We start from the raw sequence: 17,117 nt of genomic DNA, 5'->3' as shown, positions 1-17,117 counted from the left end.
CTTAATTCTGTGCCTTGCTTCCTGGGAGCCCCGCTGTGGCCTAAGAGGCTCACATTCTTTCACTTTTTCTAAATTACGATTTGTTACTATATGTTGTGCAGTTACCCTTTGCTGCTTTGAGCTGTGTGTTGACTCTTCTTAAGTGACTCTACCTTTGCGTTGACTGCACGTGGACCAGCAGAGCACTATTTGAGTTGCGGAGTTCATGGCAAGATTGATAGAAGCTGAAAGTTGAAATAAATACATGAAGTTATGCCATCCCCTTTGAAGCGTAGGTCTGCTACTGTGTATTAAATGTGGTGCAAAGTTCTGAAGGGTTCATTTCCAGGGTGTTAGCAGTAAAAGCATGACACACACATGTGCTTTCAGAAGCTGGTTTTAAGAACTTGCTGTGGGTGATTGACGAAGAGCCTGTAAGCCTGGCTGGCTGTTGCCTTGGAGTTCAGCCCTTGTTATATTGTTCTAGCAATACCTTTTTTTTTTTTACTCTTTTTGACTGGCAGTATTCTATGCTGGTGTTTGGTTATCTGTAATCAGCTTCTGGGTGTGTTCAGTTTGATATTCCATTTGAACTTCATGGAATAGTTTACATTGCTGAAGAACAAGCAGAAATGCTTGGGTGGGCCTTGACTGCAGTCCAGTGCAGTGTCATCTCTAAGCGACTACTTTAAGCAAAAAGCATCCCTTATGCTTCAAGAGGTGTTGCCCCCAAGCCTATAATACATTTATTCAAGTAATTTTGAGGATAGCAGGTATGTTTTAAGTGGACACGGGTGAATAATCAAGGAAGACAAGGAGTAGCCGATGAGTGTTTGATTGGTGTTAACCTTGGTTTTCACTTGGTCCCTGGAGGAAGATGGCCTTGTACACTGAGTTATATGTGAAGAATCCAGCAGGTGGGGAAAATAGCGTGCACTTGACCTGTAAACCTTGCTTTCAAGCACAAAGTGAAAACAGATCTTGACTTTTGTACTCTGACTTTAGCAAATAATCACTCTTACAGAAGCTAAGCTATCTTAGGGCAGTATTTGCTGGTCAGGTGTCATCTACAGTTGTAAATTTAGTGGTAGAAGTGGATGAAGAAATACGTAGTCTGTTACTTCAGCCAAGTCTTGTTTAATTAATCACGGTCCTTAGATAAAGTAGAAGCAGCAGCACAATAGCAAATACGGTGGAAAAAGAAGTGGTTCTCTGCCTAAAAGAGTCATGAAGACAAATAGCCATGGCTAGGGTTGAGGTATCTGTCTTCTCACAGTTACTCAATTATTTTGTACAGCTGTGCAAATTATTATGTTGATAGCTTGAGCTGGTAACTGATTTTCTGTTGTTTGTAAAAGTGAAGCCTCTGTCTCTAACTAGGACTTTGCAGAATTACCACACTGCAGATACCTCCATGGAAATACCATTTGCAGATTACATCACGTCTGGGTACTTTGGCACCTTAGGTAAACTCTAGTTCAGGTTTCTTTAACAGAGCTTTATTTTTAAACAAAACCTTTTAATTTTATCTTTTGTCAGTGAACAGAATCCTTCCTCCCAAGTTTACTTTGTCTGTTACACACTGTGACTTTTTTAGTTTGTGTTGTGAATTGGTGTTGAAAGGAGGTGAAAGTCTTGTGTCCTCAAGAGGGAGAAATGTTTTGATAATGAGTCCCCTTGGCGTCTTACTGCAAAGTACCAGCACTAAATACTGCTTCAAAAGATCACTTGGGATATGATTATTCCAGAAGTGAAATCTGTTGTTGACACATACATGAAAACCTGGCTCATTATGGAGAAGAAAGAGTCTAGCATGGTTGTAGTTCGTCTTTATGCACAAGAGGTAAAGTTCCCACATTAGCAGTCACTAGCCCTGGAGATGGAAGAGAAAGCTTCTCTCAGTCTTCTCTGTCCCATCAGCCGTGGTTGTCGAGATCTGGAGTCGATGGGCCTTTTTCTGCAGTTTTGCCTTTGTGTGGTTTCACTGTATCTCTTATTAATTTCACTATTTCTGGTTTCACTGTATCTCTGTTAATGCCAGTATCTGTTAAGACTTGAGTTACTGTTTGTGTAGTTCTCTGAAAATACAAATAACCTTATACTTGGTATTCTATAATGGTGAATTTTTAGGACCTTTTAGAAATAACTTCAGAATATAAATAGTTTAAAGGGTAAGCAACTATTTTTCCTCAGTTTGGGCTTCATCCCTATTTAGAAAATAAGTAGTGCTGTTTACTGAATAGGAAATCTGTTTGGTGGCTATTTTAAGTAAAGAGTAGAATAGATTATCTGTGCTTTAGCTCAACCTAATCATGTTTGCAGTGTTTTGAAACCATTAATTGCCCTTAACGTTCTTTGCATGATAGTTTTTGTAACAAAAGCTTGTTATCGGGCAGTATAGGTAAAACAGATTTTTAAATCATACTGAGGAAAAAAGAATTAAAATCTATATTTTGTCTTCTTGCTTAGCTGTGCTTTATAGTTATATAGCTTCATAGAGGTGTTGTTTGATAGGAGCGATATGAAGCTGTTATGCATCGTACCTTGGAAAGGAATCAGCGACTGGAAACACGACAGAAGAGGTGGTCATGGGGAGGGTCTGTAACTCCAGATTCAGAGAGCAAAACAGGTAAGTAGCACCTTTTCTAGCATGGCTAAAATCACAGAATATTGTATATTGCACTGGCAGGTGCAGCACTGTTCAGAGGGACCTAGGCATCCTTTCCTGTCTTGGATCTTACAGCAGGATCTGTGGGTAACTCTTGGGGAAGGATTCGTGTCTGTCCTTGCCCTGTAATGCTGCTCAGACTTAGGGCTGGTTTTGGCTTTGGGAAGAGCTAGAGAGGAGCCACACAGGAAATGCAACACCTGGCTGCATGGCATTGCATCGGCAGTTCCCAGCCATCAGATCAGGGGAATTGTAATGTGTTATGTTAAAATAATTCTGAGTCCTTCAAATGCAGTATATGTAATGGGGTGCTAAGACTGATGATAAAGAGAACAAAAAAAAAACCCCAACCCAGTTGTACTGTAATATTATATCTATCTATATATATATAAATAAGGGTTTTAAACACACCCTTAGAATTACAGAATGCTAACTAATTATTTGAACGACCAGAAACGTGTAAGGAGATGCAGTGGGCAGTGTCCGAGCTTCTCAGAGAATAGGCTGCGTTCTAGATTAGGTGATGCATTTCAACACACTCTGATTTGAGCTCAGATTGTTTCCGGTGTCACACAATTAACTGTTTCTGCTTGTAAACATTCTGAAATCAGACCAGCAAATCAGGATTGCAGTGGAAGGAATCTTTTTATGCACTACCTTATTGGAAGATCCTGCCAATAAGTAACAACATAAGTTATTGTCCAGGAATAAAATAAAACAAAAAAAACTTCTTCAATTCAGCCTGTCTTCTGAATTGGTGGAATTGTACTGAGCATGTTTTAGTACTGTCTTTTTCTGTCAGCTTGAGTGCTGACTTTTAGGTGTTTATTTATAACATGTTTGAGAGTGCTTTGGTATAAATTATCATTTTGATATCCAGCTTCCCCATTTTTTCGGTTAACTTGCATTGTTTGCTATTTGACCTTATGACTTAGCTTACAAACCTTCTTCTTCTACAGAACAACAGACCGCAGATGAAGGTGGAAGTGGTGGTATTGATTTCTAAAATGTTCTTTTTCCCTGTTGTTTAACACTCACTACTAACCTTTTAAACTTGAGTTCTTGTTTCTCTGGAACTAAGGAAAACCATCTTCTTATAGATCTTTTCCTGGATCTTGGCCAGCTGTGCAACAAATGTGATCCCTAAGTAGAAAGCAGCTCCCCTCTACGTTTTTAACTAGCCCTCCCAGCTAATTAAACTACAGCTTAAGTCATGGCATCCTGAGGGAATTTTCAGGGAAAGGATATGTGCATTTGGGTTTTTAAAGATGACTGGATACAGCATGAGTGAGGAGAAGAGAAATTCTTAGTGGCATGTATTTGAATATAAATTAGATCAGTAGTCTAAGAGGCTTTTTAAGGGCAATTTTGAACCCTTTCATTGTTTCCTAATTTGCAAAAAGTACATGGTAGGGCTTGGTTTGTTTTCTTTTTGCTTTGTTTTACCAGCAATTGAAGCAACATTTGCAAAATCAAATGTTATTTTGCTGAAACTTTGTGAAAGGGAATGGGTTTGTGTAGTTTGATACTTTTTCCATGAAGGGCTTTGCGAAATCAGATCTGTCCAATTATCTAAACATAATTCTATATATTAAATGTGTTTTCATTGCATTTCTGGCGCTTCCCAGTGCACAGACTGAGCCGTTCAGAGAAATGTTTTGGATCACTGATATATTTGTCAAGGCTGTATGTTTAATAAGCAAAATTATTTCTTGTAGCTAGTTTAAGATGATAGCCCTCAGCTGAGACCCAGCTAAATGTGAATTCTGAAAATCTGAGCATGCTCACAGCATTACTAATTCAATACAGCTGTCTTGTAATGCTGACAATATGAGACTTGAAAATGCAATGGAAGTCTGACTGAGGATGATTTAACTACTGTGGCTTATTCTGGCAACGCAGCAGAAGCATGTGTATTTTATTTAACTTCTCTATTCCCTTTCTCTGCACAGCATGAATCCCTAATTTTCTCCAAAATTAGCCAGTTTGACTGGATTGGTTTACCTGTTTAACATGTGTTCCTTGGATACATATATAAATCCAATTACTGTATTCCACATTACCAAATGTCATTTAACCTTGAAACTGGGAAATCCCATTTGCCTTAAATGTTTAGGAAAGTACTATTTTTTTTTTCTCCTCTATTCTTTTGTACCTCATCTAATTTTCAAGGTAAGCTTTATAACAAACATAAAATAATGTCCTTTGCACTCTCCTCATTTGTGTGAGGAAATGGGTCTTGTCTGTCCTTTTGATCGTGGAGGAAGACTTGAACCACGGTGCTGCTGAAGCACGTTAAAAATAGCGTCTTCCAACAAACAGGCTCCTGATGTAAAAACAGGCGCTTAAGCTCTACTTTCTGCATCATAAAGTAACAACAGGAGGAGCAGAGAAGTTCAGCTGCTGTCAATAAATTTGAATAACTTGGCACCAATTTTGAAAAAATAAACAGGTAATGGAGTGTTTGACCAAGACACATGTGCATCCACAGTGTTTTAAATTTGTGTTCATCTTTATGTTGAGGTTTCAAATGTACAGCTCTCTTACCTGGGCTGGATAATGTGGAATCATAATTGGATTCATGCTTCTCATATTTATTCCAATTTCAGGATCGTCCTTAGCTTTTTCACTTTCTGGAGGCTCCTCACTTAATTCTTATTTAAAACCTACCCAAACAGTGTAGGATGCCTAAGTCTAGGTGGCTTTCTGAAAAATCCTTATTTAGTCCCTTTCACCATATATTTGCACAATTGTTGGAAAGACAACAATTACTTTTGGATTTCTAAAAAATGACCCCATATGAGCTCCGCTACATTACATCATTGTGGCTGAGTAGCGCACCTTCTCTAACAGCACATCTAGGGCAAGTTCCAATACAATATTATTTTTCCACCATCGGTTTCTGTGGCAGATTCGGGATTAAAGGCTCCATTTCTTAAAATGAAAACCACTTCGGGAACAAATTTCAAATATCCTTTGCATTATTTTAGGACTAAAGACTTTCTTATCTACTGTTTTGCTGTGCAAAAAAAAATATAAAATCAGACACGTTCTTCCATGAACCATGTCAACAGTAGAATTTAGGAACATTGGCCGGTAACGCAGCATTTGTGGGTGATGTAGGTAGTGTGCCCTGGGAAGTAAACCCCACGTGATGGAACGTTTTGCCAGCCATCAGCTATTCTGCATTACGTACAGAATGTGATTCATTGAGACTGCACCAAGTACCCCGCTGACGGCCTGAAATTTAAAAATTGATGAAAGCCCCAGGGTCAAATGTTACGTTAATGACATTGCTGTCGGTGCGAAGATGAGACATGCAGGGTGTGGGTCTGCCAAGAGAAATGGCAAGGCTGTGTAATAAAGCATCCTTGATGACAGAGCCTTTGTAAATGAGGGAAGTTTAGTGATGACTGCTGAGCAAAACTAGACGTTCAGGTGCATTTGTAGTGGAGCCATGTGCTATTAGAATAGAAATTGGGCTGCCAGAGTCTCTCCTTTCTAAATAAAGAGCTTCCTTGTCCTAGTAGAAATTTGAAAGGTACTAAGAGACAGATCATCTTATTTTATTGAGCCTAATTTTATCCAGCCTGAGATAGGCGGTGCTCCAGCACCCTCTCTCAGTGAAACTCAGAAGCTAGGTTGTGAGCTGCTCTCTCTAATGACAATTTTCTTGAGATACCCTGTTTCCCAGCTCCTTACCCCATCGCAAGCCTTGCTGCAGGGCAGTCATACGCTTTATTTGGCTTTGCTGCTTCAGTTTGTTTTCCCCCTTCCATTAAAAACAATACAGATGCTTGGTATGACATGGGACTATGCTATATGCTTTTTCCATTTAGAATCCCTTCATGTAAGTAGTTTAACTTTCCCCCCAAAATACAAGAGAGTAATTTACCTATGTAAGCAGACTGCCTTACTCAAGAATATCCCGTCTGTCTTTTAAAGCTTTTTTCTTTGTGAGTTGTCCAAAGCTTTCAGGTTTGCAGAAGCCGTCTTGCGGTCGAGGTAGGGAGAAGGTTAAGGCCATCTGATCACGTATTTGCAAAATTATTGATCAAAAAAGCATTGACTTCTTAAGATCTTAAAATTTGCTGGAAAAAGAAAACTCAAATATCTGTATGAATACCTTTTACCAATTAGATTTTTTCAGTCAAGGCATCAGTTGGGATATTAAGCTCGTGCGCTGACCACCACTCTCTTTCACAGTAAAATAGAAACTGATACTGTTTTTTTTGTCTGAGCAGTCATATATAGACGGTCATTTTTCTCTTGTGAATCTTCTAGTAGAGAAGTTTCATCCCTTGTCTCTTTACTGACCAGCACAGCCCACCTCCAGAACTTGTAAACTCGCTGGAAGATTGCTTTGCTCAGTGTAATTTTCTGCCCTATGGGTCTTAGTAGGCGATAGACGCAATCTCAGATTTCATGCAAGTGCTAATTTGAACCAAGAAAAACTCGTATGAAGCATCTCTGCGGTGTTTGAAGGCCTTGGAGCACATGCTTGAGCTCCGGCAGGAGCCAGGCTTTCTTTTTAAGAGCAGACGCTAGAGGGTAGTCTTTCCCTTTGAAAACACCCACATACATGAATTATGAGTTTCCCGGTTTTTCTCTCTCAAGGCTGTTTTAGTTATCCCAGTACTCAAGCTTCATTCATAAAATGCCTTTTTTTTTCTTTTTTTCTTTTTTTTTCTTCTTGTTATGCTGGGAAAGTATCCACTAAGCTCAGATCGTCATTTACGAACTTCAGCAGATCCCCCTTTCTCCCTCTCACCCCGTGGGGACTTTGCTCTTGTTCCCTGTGACAACAGCTTGCTGCTTTTGGAGCTTCAGCTCCAAAACCTGGTTTTCACTTGCCGTGGTTTTGCGGGAGGCCCCTGGCTCGGGAAGCCTGGGTGGGGTACACGTGCCAAAAGTACGGGGCAGGGCAGGGCCATCCATAGGAATGCTTACGTCCTGGCGCTTGCTCTCAGGAGCTGCTGTAGCACGCTGGCCAAAGGGAAAAGATGCTGCCTCGGTGGTGAGTAGCACTGCTTTTTCCTTTGGTACTAATGAGTTCACATTAATCATCTTTGCTGTCCGATATGCCAGCAAAATCGATTACTTGTGTTTGATGTATAAAATTTCTTGTGTTTATTATGCTAGTCTGCACTACTTTGTGTGCATTACCCTTTTTTTGCTTATTGAGTTTCCGTAGCAACAGGTACGTGCTTTTCCAAGGCTTTCACACTCTGGAGTAGTGTTCATCCTGAAAGTGCATTATTTGAAATTAAAAAGCATATACTTTTCTGGCTTGTGGTAAACTTGAAATTTTGCCACGTGAGATGTGATTTTTTTATATGTGTGTGTGTACACATACAATAATGCTTCTTGTGGCAATTTTTTTCAGAAGAGCTAGAAAACTGGTAGGAAACATGAACTTAAAGAATATCTTTTTTTGGAAAAAAATCAGAAATTTCTAAATTAGAGCAGCCCTTGGGAAGTAATTGGAAATAGGAATGCTCCCTTGCCTTTCCTTGGGACTTGCTTTTATCCGTCCAAAAGCATTTGTTTTGCTTTTGTTAACTAGTGATTGAAAAACTGTTTTGACATACCTATATGGAAGGAACAAAGAAAGAAATTATTGTTATTCAGGTTTTGTTGTTACTTTCTCTGTCTTGCCAGTCTGGTAACAACACACAACCGCAGTAGCTTTTGTCTTTACATGTTACAAGTGCAGGGTTTAAAAATCACCTGTTTGCATAGATATGCCTAAAATCTTGGCATCACTCCACTAAAAGTAAATGCCTTTTCATTGCATGTTACAACTGGTGCTAATTGTATCAAGTCTGTTTAAGGGGGGAAAAAAAAATCTCTGTTTCTCGTTAAGCAAAACTGGAAACGGCTTTCAGGATGTAATACTTCCAAAGTTAGCTCACAGCGATGTGGGAAAGGTTCTTCCTCAGGTATGAAGGTGAATTCTAAAGTCAGCGCTTCTTTACGCAGCCGGCAAGCGGTCCACCTCCACAGCAAACCTCAAACAGACAGAAGCTGTTGTGAATAAACGGTTGTCATCCTCTGCAGCGCTTTTAAACGCGTCTGATCGAAGTAAGTGTTTGTGTGTCTGCTGGTAGCAGGTGTACTGCTTACCTGTTATTTGGGGAGGAGACAGGAGGTGGAACAATACTCCTCTTCCTCCCTTGCTCTATAACTCACTTCATATTTTGATCTCAAATGCATTTCATGCAATTTGTTAATCCAGCTTGACTGTTCAGGGCTTTGACCCAGTTGATGTGATCTCTGTTAGAGGAGAAGAGTAACGGTAAAGATTGATGTTTGTTTTTTTTAATTTTTATTTCTGTAATTGTTTTACTAAAGTTGAACCTTGGTGAATGATGATTCACAAATCATTTCACATCATCTTTACGGGTTTGCATGCCTTAAATCACACCCTAAAATTTCAGCAAAATAAAAACAGTACAAAAATAAAGTTTTCCTTGTTCTGTTAGACAGCTTCAGTCATTTGATTGCCTGTGGGAAGGAAAAAATCAACGTAGTTCTGACATCTTTCTGTTGTGCCAGTCCTGTACTCTATAGACACATACTTTCTTTTTAATTTTAGAAATCTTCCTTAACCAAATAGAGAAGGATGCATGAAAATCTCTTGGCACCTGTGGGACTTTTTTGCGTGGGAGGTGGTGGGTTTTGTTTTGACCCAGAGTTCTAGAATTATTATAGCCATAGCCTGCAGCTCTGAGATCATTTCCTAGCCCAATAAAGTAGTGTAAGCTTGATGCTGATACTCAAATTACGCATTTCTCAAACTGTTTGTGCACACTGCTGCTTGCAAGCATTCTGGGTTACTTACTGTGCCAATGACCATCAAGGAATAGAAATGGCCTGGAAGCCAGCTATTCCTTTGATTACTTATTTTATAAAGGCTTTCTGAGAGTGTCTGTACTCTTAGAGATCCTCTGCCAGTTTCTGTGGCTTCCAGTCTCTTTTTGAATTGCAGCTTTGGGGTGGATGAAGCTGCTGACTGCAGCCTGTCACATTTAAAAGGTGCACCACCCAAGTCTTAACAGGAATGTAAAGGATGGGGTAGATCTCTGGTTTTCCCACTCCAGTAAAAGTGTTGTATGTGCAAGTCTCCTCTCTGCCTCTGTCCTGATACGTGTAGACTATTTATAGAGAGTAAATGGGCAGCAGACCTTACAGAATGTTCCATTAAGGTCATTCTGTAAAACATGGCAATCTCCCTTCTCCAAAACCAAAAAGAATAAAATTACAAAACATAAGGAATTCTCTTAATCTACTTGTTTAGAAAATAAAAATTATTTGTCTGAGCACATACTGGCTTGTTTTAGCTTGAGATTTCCTTGTGGGGGATCTTCCCAGTGTTCCGTAGGAGCTTGCCTGTATGCCAAATATTATATTTTTTTCCGAAAATGACAAAAAGCAAGAGCTGTTAATTACGAAAGCAGGTTCAGCTAGGTCTGTGCTGCAGTGTTCTGTCAGTCTACAACCTTTGATCACATGGGCTGTGCTAGAAAAATCCCTGACATGGACGTGATTTTGCTGGTTCACGTGGGAAGGTGATGCAGCAGAAAAACTTGTCCTCGTACACTGTCTGCCTGGTGGGGGAATCAGTGAATATATCTATACTGGCAGAGCTGCAGGGGCTCTGAGTCACTGGAGGCTGCTTGTGATTTAAAATGATATTTATATATAATGTGTCTGCAGGGTTCAGCTCTGGGTATGAGTCAGAAACAGGGCTGTAAAGTAGAAATTAAGCCGCTAACAAAGGAAGTCACTAATTATCAACTAGTTGGTATTGCTTTCAAAGTTACTGTCATACCTTGAAATCCTTTGTGAATCCTTGTTTGCTTTGGAGGAAAAAATTCTCAGGTGGCCTGAAGTACCAGAAATTTGAACAGGACTCCAACGATAGAGAGATCGACTAACCGACTACTTTAGATCGCCACAGCAAATCAGAGCCGTTCTCTGCTCTTGATCTGGCACTCGGGAAGAAATGGCTGTTTGTAAATGATGGCTAAATTCGAAGGACAGAAAATGCAGTCGCAGAATTAACCAGTTTGCTGCTGCTGTGTGTTTGTGCCTGGGAAGGTGGAGGAGCAGAATGCGGAATTGAGAGGAAGACGCTTGTCTCTGGATCAGTGGAGTATTTAATCAGCTGTGTTCTTTGTTAATTCTGAGCCGAGCGCTTTGTTTCTTGCTCTCACTCATACAAAATGCGAGCAATGGCCTTTTTTAATTATTTATTTTAAAAGGCATACAAGGATGGCCTTGGCGGGTCAAACAAGAGGTCTGTTGAGACTGGCATCCTGCTGCTATGATCAGTAACATACAGGAATATACGAAGTAATGCTTTACATAGAACAATTCTTCCCTGATCCAGCTTTCTTGCTTCTGAAGGATTCATGCTATAAAGTGACTTAATTACTCTTTTGTATCTTAGGGAAGTAGGGCTGGTGTTGGAGGGGACTTGGAGGCTTTTCATGTTATTAATCCATGCGCTTTCACTTCCAGGTACCACAAAGAGAAGCGCCTCATTAAACAGACTGAATAACAAAGTTCCTCTGCATTCTCAGCAGTCAGCACTCAAAAGTTCACAGGTGGAACAGAAAGGTGCTAGAAACCAGTTTGTTTGGAGAATTGGGAGGCAGTAAATGGGATATTTGAAGTTGACTTTAAACCATTCTAAATGTTCTTACTCAGGCTTTCACTGCTGTGCGGGTAGTCTGTGCACTGTGGCGTAAATTTTGTTATGCACATTGCAGTGCCAGATATTGGGTAACTGCATCTATAAACCAGCCTTATCCCTCCGAAAAGTGGAAGGGTGGGGGGAGAGCAGACAAATGGTAGCCAAACCGATTTCGCTCATGAGAAAACAGTGCTTCGTAATGACAGACCGGTGGTTTTAGCTGATTTCTTGGCAAGAGCAAAGCATGGGAATGGCAGTTTAGAAAATCAGATGTAGAAATATCTTGTTAAAAATAACCTTCCTTACGCTTGGTCTCTAGGAGGAACAGAAAAGAAGAGGAGCACATCTTTGAATAGGATGAGTAGTAAACCCCAACCCTCTCCAGAACTAGAAAAAGTGAAAAAGGAAGAAAAAACAGGTGGTTGTTTCATCAAGCTGAATTTTTTTTTAAAGCCATTCATAGTAAAGTTTGGATAGGCTTACTTTCGCTAGTTTCCTTGGTTCTTAAGTTTTTAGGACTTTTTAATGGCTTTTTAGTTAGCCAGTGCTAAAGATAAAATTGTAAGTGATAAAGATTAAATTTCTCCCTTTGGACAAAAAAGAAATCCTGTAAGAAGGACTTTGACTTTGTTAAATGGCACTGGAAGGAGATAGCAAAATGTGTTTCTGCTTGAGAGAGAGAGAGATGTATTTGAACGCTGGTAGGTTGAAATGTAAAATACAGTAAAAATGTCACTGATGTGTTCACTGCTTAGTTAAATCTTACCTTTGCTTTTTAAGCTCTCTTTCATCAGTTGTTTAAAAGCAACTTCTCTGTTCCTGCTGCTGGCCTAACCTTGGTGCATGCGAATGAAGGAGGAAGCCTGTTCTCCCTTCAGTCTCTTTCGGTCTGCGTGTTCCCCACTAGGTTACAAATAACCTCTCTCCTAGGAGCTCTTCCTAAAGCTGAAGACTAGCAACTTTTCTAACATGTTTTTCCCTTTGAGTTAACAAATCTGAAACTTTCCTTTTTAGCAGTTGTTGCCAACGCTGGAAATGATACTCTGCTTCAGAATCTTTCCTGTATGGGAGGGTGATGGGTGCTGTCCCTGTGGACTTGTCTGTGCAAATGATGCCTGATGATAACCGTTGGCTTTGACTTGCAAGTTTTCTGCGTATTGTGTCAGAACAGCCTTCCCTGCAATCTAGAGAATATACCGCTGAAGAGCTGGGTCAAAAAACTTCTCAGATTTTGGCTGACTTCAGCATGCATCTCTGTCGTATGCATGCCAATCTTTGCACATTAAAACGATTAGCGAGCCAAGGACGAGAAGTGCAACATAAGGGATTGCAGTGTTTAACCCTTCTGTGCTATTAGTTTGGATTTCCCTCTCCATGACTTAACGTGTTTTTCCTCCAAAACTGTTGTGATTTGCAACAATGCTCACAATCTTCCTTTGCTTTGTACTGCTTGTCTTTTTCATGATACGATTTCATGTTGGATCCTCTTTTGATTTGTTCCCATCATTTAGCTCGTCGCTCCCAGCTCAGTCCTCTGGACAGTAGCGTAATCAGTCGCCTCCTCGCCCCCACACAGGCCTCCTTAGCTAGGAGTAAAAGTGCTGCTACGTTATCGGCTGATGGACAGGATCCCGCAGGTAACAGGAGGGCAGCAAAGCCTGAAAGTTCTACGCAGTTGCTCTTCAAGAACTTACGTGATAGTCACTAACTGTGCTACACTTAAGTATGAACCAGCCAGTTAATATACGGTTATGTATAATATTACTTATCTAGTATTTTCTTTGGTCAATAATAACCAATTTGTATGCAATGTTGCATGTTTACTTTACAAAACCAAAGAATAATACTGGCTTTTAAACTCCAGTGCCAGTTTACTTGCTCTGCAGAGAACCAGATGGTGGTATTCGTTTTGGGTTTTGTTCGTGTTTTTCTTTTTTTTTTTTTTTTTTTTTTTTTTTTTTTTTTTTAAACTGGTGGAGGTCTGCATTTGGGTGTACCCTCAAATGAATTTCGAAGGAGGCTGAAAGGGATAAGTGCAAAGCCTAAATTTCCTTAGGGGGAGAAACTCTTGTAGGAACATGACAAAGGGGTATCTTAACGTAAGTATAGGGAGCCCTGAGCTGGCTTCGCTCAGGCTGGTTGTAGAAGTAGAGGCATAGTAGAAGGAGAAGATATTGTAGAAGAACCCTGGCTGGCTCAAGCAATTTTATAGTGGTTGAGACCGAGCTGATAGTCGATAGCCCACAGTGATAGCCCACAGTGTGGGCTTTAGTACTAGCGCAGGAATCTCTGCATCGTGGACAAGCCCGAGCTGCATCCCGCAGGTCTTAGAATTGCTATGGGTCATAAGAATGCCCCAGTAAATGCATATCTGGAACCAATGTGGAGCCCTTTCTCCTCTCTTACTTCACAACTTGCATTCCAAGTTTTGCTTGTTTCCTCTTAAGTATGTTCTTCCATCTTTGTTTTTTATCTTATGCCACTTAACTCGGTCCTTGTTGGTAGTGGTGACATTTCTACACTGCTCCCCTTGTGTAATAATCAGTTTTCATTTTTTTGGTTTGTAGTCAACGGTCATATTTTTGCACACCTATCTATGTGCCACCTTTTTATTTTACCATGAATATTTCAGTTCATGTCATGTGGGGAAATACCATCTTTTTCACTGTAACTGACAGCATGTGACATTCACTATTGCTAAATTAAAGATGACTTTTACTTTTTTTGTCAGTTTACTTAAAGGTACTTTCTTCATTTCAGTAGAAATGTACCTGGGCTTTAGCACAAACTATTTACACAAACAGAATGCAGTTCTCCTTGCACAAATGCTGTAAATATAAAAATAAAATGTATTTTCCATAAAGTTACAAAATTCACTGCTGGCATCTGTCACAATTATTCAGACTACAGAAAAATCCAATATCTAGTTTCAGAAGTAGATTTTTACATCTATGTGTGCTTATCCATCTATGATTATGTTAGTTAAAGAAGTAATTGGAAGATACAGTTTCTTTCAATATCTTGTGTGTGAAGAGATTGACGCTTCAGGTAGGAAAGGTATTTTAGTTTAACAGTTCACCTTTTTCTCTTGGTAGGTTTCTTTTACACCACCTATTTTGATTTTTTTTTTTTTTTTTTTTTTTTTTTGATGTGAATAAAGGGCACACATACATAGTACTAAAGGAGTCAGGGAAAGTAGAATGAAGTAATGTTGCACAAATGCTTATTTCACAAGAAAAGTTTAAAAAGCAGTGCTCGGATTCCTAATGTAATGCAGCTTTATAACTGCTATTTGAAAAGAAGGAAGATTTCCTCCTTGAGTGTGGGGGAAACATGCTTAAAATTTGACCCTGTCATGAAGAACTCATAAAGAAAGATGCTAAACCATTAAAACTGAAGTATTTGTGATTAGATGCAGCTTGACTAAAATTAAAGTAACGCTGGTGTGTTGCAAATTCAGATGTTGTTTGGAAAAGCATTTTATTTTTTTCTGCTCCAGACTGCTGCTTTCAGAGCGGTTTTGTTCTTGGTGCCATTGCTTCCAAAGTACTAATCGTGTGGTGGTGGTGTCTGTCTGTGACCCATTGCAGTGTGCGCTGCTTGTGGTGTTCCTCTGTACGGTTTCTAACACACACAATCTTTCTTTCTCTCTTTCTCCCTCTTTTCTCCTGCTCTTATGCTGTGCACTTGGTTCTCGTTGTGTCTTGTCAAATTCCTAACTTTATAGAATCTCACCTCTGTCCTCGTTCAGCTTCAGCCAGTTCCATCAGTTCCCCAGTTCCAGCTCCTAAAGTGCCCGTGCGCAGTCGTAGCATCGACAGATTGAAGTCCTCTGTATCTTCATCTGATGCAAGTTCACCAGATTCAACCCAGGTTTGTTGAAAATCCGCAGGAATTAGGTTTGTATTAATCTGGGGGTTTGGAATAGCTCGGGATGGGATCCTCTTTCAGCAGTTTGCTTGCTTATTGAAATGTTCAATAGTGTTTGCTTAAAAAACACAGTAGTGAAATCGAATTGTAATTGTATGATCTTTGATCTCTCTGGTATTTTAAAGGCAAGCTGTTTGCTGCCTGTGATTCTCAAAGTTTAATTTAGGTAACATATTGGCTGGGTCTGTGTTTTGGAACATAAAGGAAATGTCAAGTACATCTTACTGAGAAGTTGTATGTTTGTTGTGGTAGCAGCTCCTCTGTCTGTAATGTATTCTAGAGAGTGAGCGTTATTTTATTTTTTTTTTTATGTATCATCTTAGAAATCAGAGACAGAAAAGCCATCCCCAGGTTCTGGGTTAAGACGCCCTCCCTCGCCATCTGTGTCTGCCCGTAGAAGATCCCCTTCTCCTGCTAATTTGGTGAAGCGTCCTCCATCACCTTCTGCAGTTAGGTATGCGTCCAGGTTGAATTTCTTCTTTTGTTCAGAAGAATCACGGAATCACGGAATCTTCAGAGTTGGAAGGGACCTCTAGAGATCATCTAGTCCAACTCCCCTGCTAGAGCAGGATTGCCCAGAGCACATCCCTCAGGGCTGCATCCAGGCGGGTCTTGAAAATCTCCAGAGTAGGGGACTCCACAACCTCCCTGGGCAGCCTGTTCCAGTGCTCTGTCACCCTCACTGTAAAGAAGTTTTTCCGTGTATTTGAACGGAACTTCCTATGTTCCAGCTCATGCCCGTTGCCCCTTGTCCTGTCACTGGGAACCATTGAAAAGAGCCTGGCTCTGTCCTCCTTAAACCCACCCTTTAGATACTTGTAAACATTAATCAGGTCCCCCCTCAGCCTCAGAAAATGAAGGATCTTTCCTGCCTCAGACAGCTGCACTGTGAGCGTTTGGATGACCTATGCTATGCCATGTTTATACACACAAGGACTTCACTTTTGGTCCGATTTCATTTTTCCACAGTAGGGATGGCAGCTCTTACTTGAACCTTTGTCTCCTGCGCAGACAAAATTCACCCTGGTTTTCTGTACAATCTCTGCACTAAAACCAACAGGGAGCCTGCCAGCTTCTGAACAAGCTGATCTGCCTGTGTTAGTGTAGGAAGCTTCTTGGATTGGAATCACAGGGTTCATCCTTGACGTGGAGTAAATGGAGGTCTGGGCTAGCAGACCTGATTCGATGTTAGCCCACAAGTCCAGGTGTCCAGGGTATTTTGGAATCCTTTATTTGAGTTTTATGAGGAAGGCACCAGTAGTTTGTGTGTGGATTTATTTTTAAAAGTGAGGCGCATAATGTAAACTAACCAAAGTAGACTGCTGTCCTCAGTTTCAGTGTTAGACCTGGAAAATACTCTTTATTTCAACAGACAGAAGACTCGCCCACCTTCGCCCAGCATGTCAAAACAAAGGCCACCATCTCCTACTCCAGTCTCTAAACCTGCACCCATCCAACGTCCACCTCTAACACCAGGTGTTATAAATATTACCAAAAAGAAAACTGAAGCAGAGAGCAAACCAAAGGATAAGAGCACAGAAGGAACAGGACAAGAGCAAGGTGCCTCACCGGCCTCAGACAGGGATGTGGCAGCAGCTAGCACAAAGACCAAAGAAGGTGAGTATTTCTCCGTGACTGATGCGCTCTTATTCCAGACATCTCCAGTGAGCACTAGGACTGGTGAAATAATTCGTTCCTGAGGATAGGATGCTTTAAGGTGAAAGCTGTTCATTGCTGATTATTTATACAATAATTTTACGTGGTATGACTTTTGGACATGGATTTTAGCACAGTAGTTGGTTTATTTGCCTTGGAGATTCGAGTCAGGAGCTTTCAATA

The 17,117-nt window shown here is 40.4% G+C and overlaps 1 protein-coding gene across 1 annotated transcript in view; it reads left to right on the top strand.

Moving 5' to 3' along the window:
- MAP7D3 (MAP7 domain containing 3) overlaps nt 1-17,117 on the top strand; it is a 45,164-nt gene that overhangs the window by 16,657 nt on the left and 11,390 nt on the right. The window contains exons 5-13 of the mRNA XM_074601543.1: nt 2,494-2,608; nt 3,607-3,639; nt 8,630-8,731; nt 11,174-11,272; nt 11,668-11,766; nt 12,860-12,985; nt 15,076-15,221; nt 15,602-15,732; nt 16,651-16,895. Of these exons, the coding sequence (XP_074457644.1) occupies nt 2,494-2,608; nt 3,607-3,639; nt 8,630-8,731; nt 11,174-11,272; nt 11,668-11,766; nt 12,860-12,985; nt 15,076-15,221; nt 15,602-15,732; nt 16,651-16,895 (1,096 nt within the window). The remainder of the gene's footprint in view (nt 1-2,493; nt 2,609-3,606; nt 3,640-8,629; nt 8,732-11,173; nt 11,273-11,667; nt 11,767-12,859; nt 12,986-15,075; nt 15,222-15,601; nt 15,733-16,650; nt 16,896-17,117) is intronic.

Source organism: Larus michahellis, chromosome 9 (genome assembly GCF_964199755.1).
Source record: "Larus michahellis chromosome 9, bLarMic1.1, whole genome shotgun sequence".
Taxonomy (NCBI): Eukaryota; Metazoa; Chordata; class Aves; order Charadriiformes; family Laridae; genus Larus; species Larus michahellis.
This window is presented reverse-complemented; position numbering and strand designations above follow the sequence as displayed.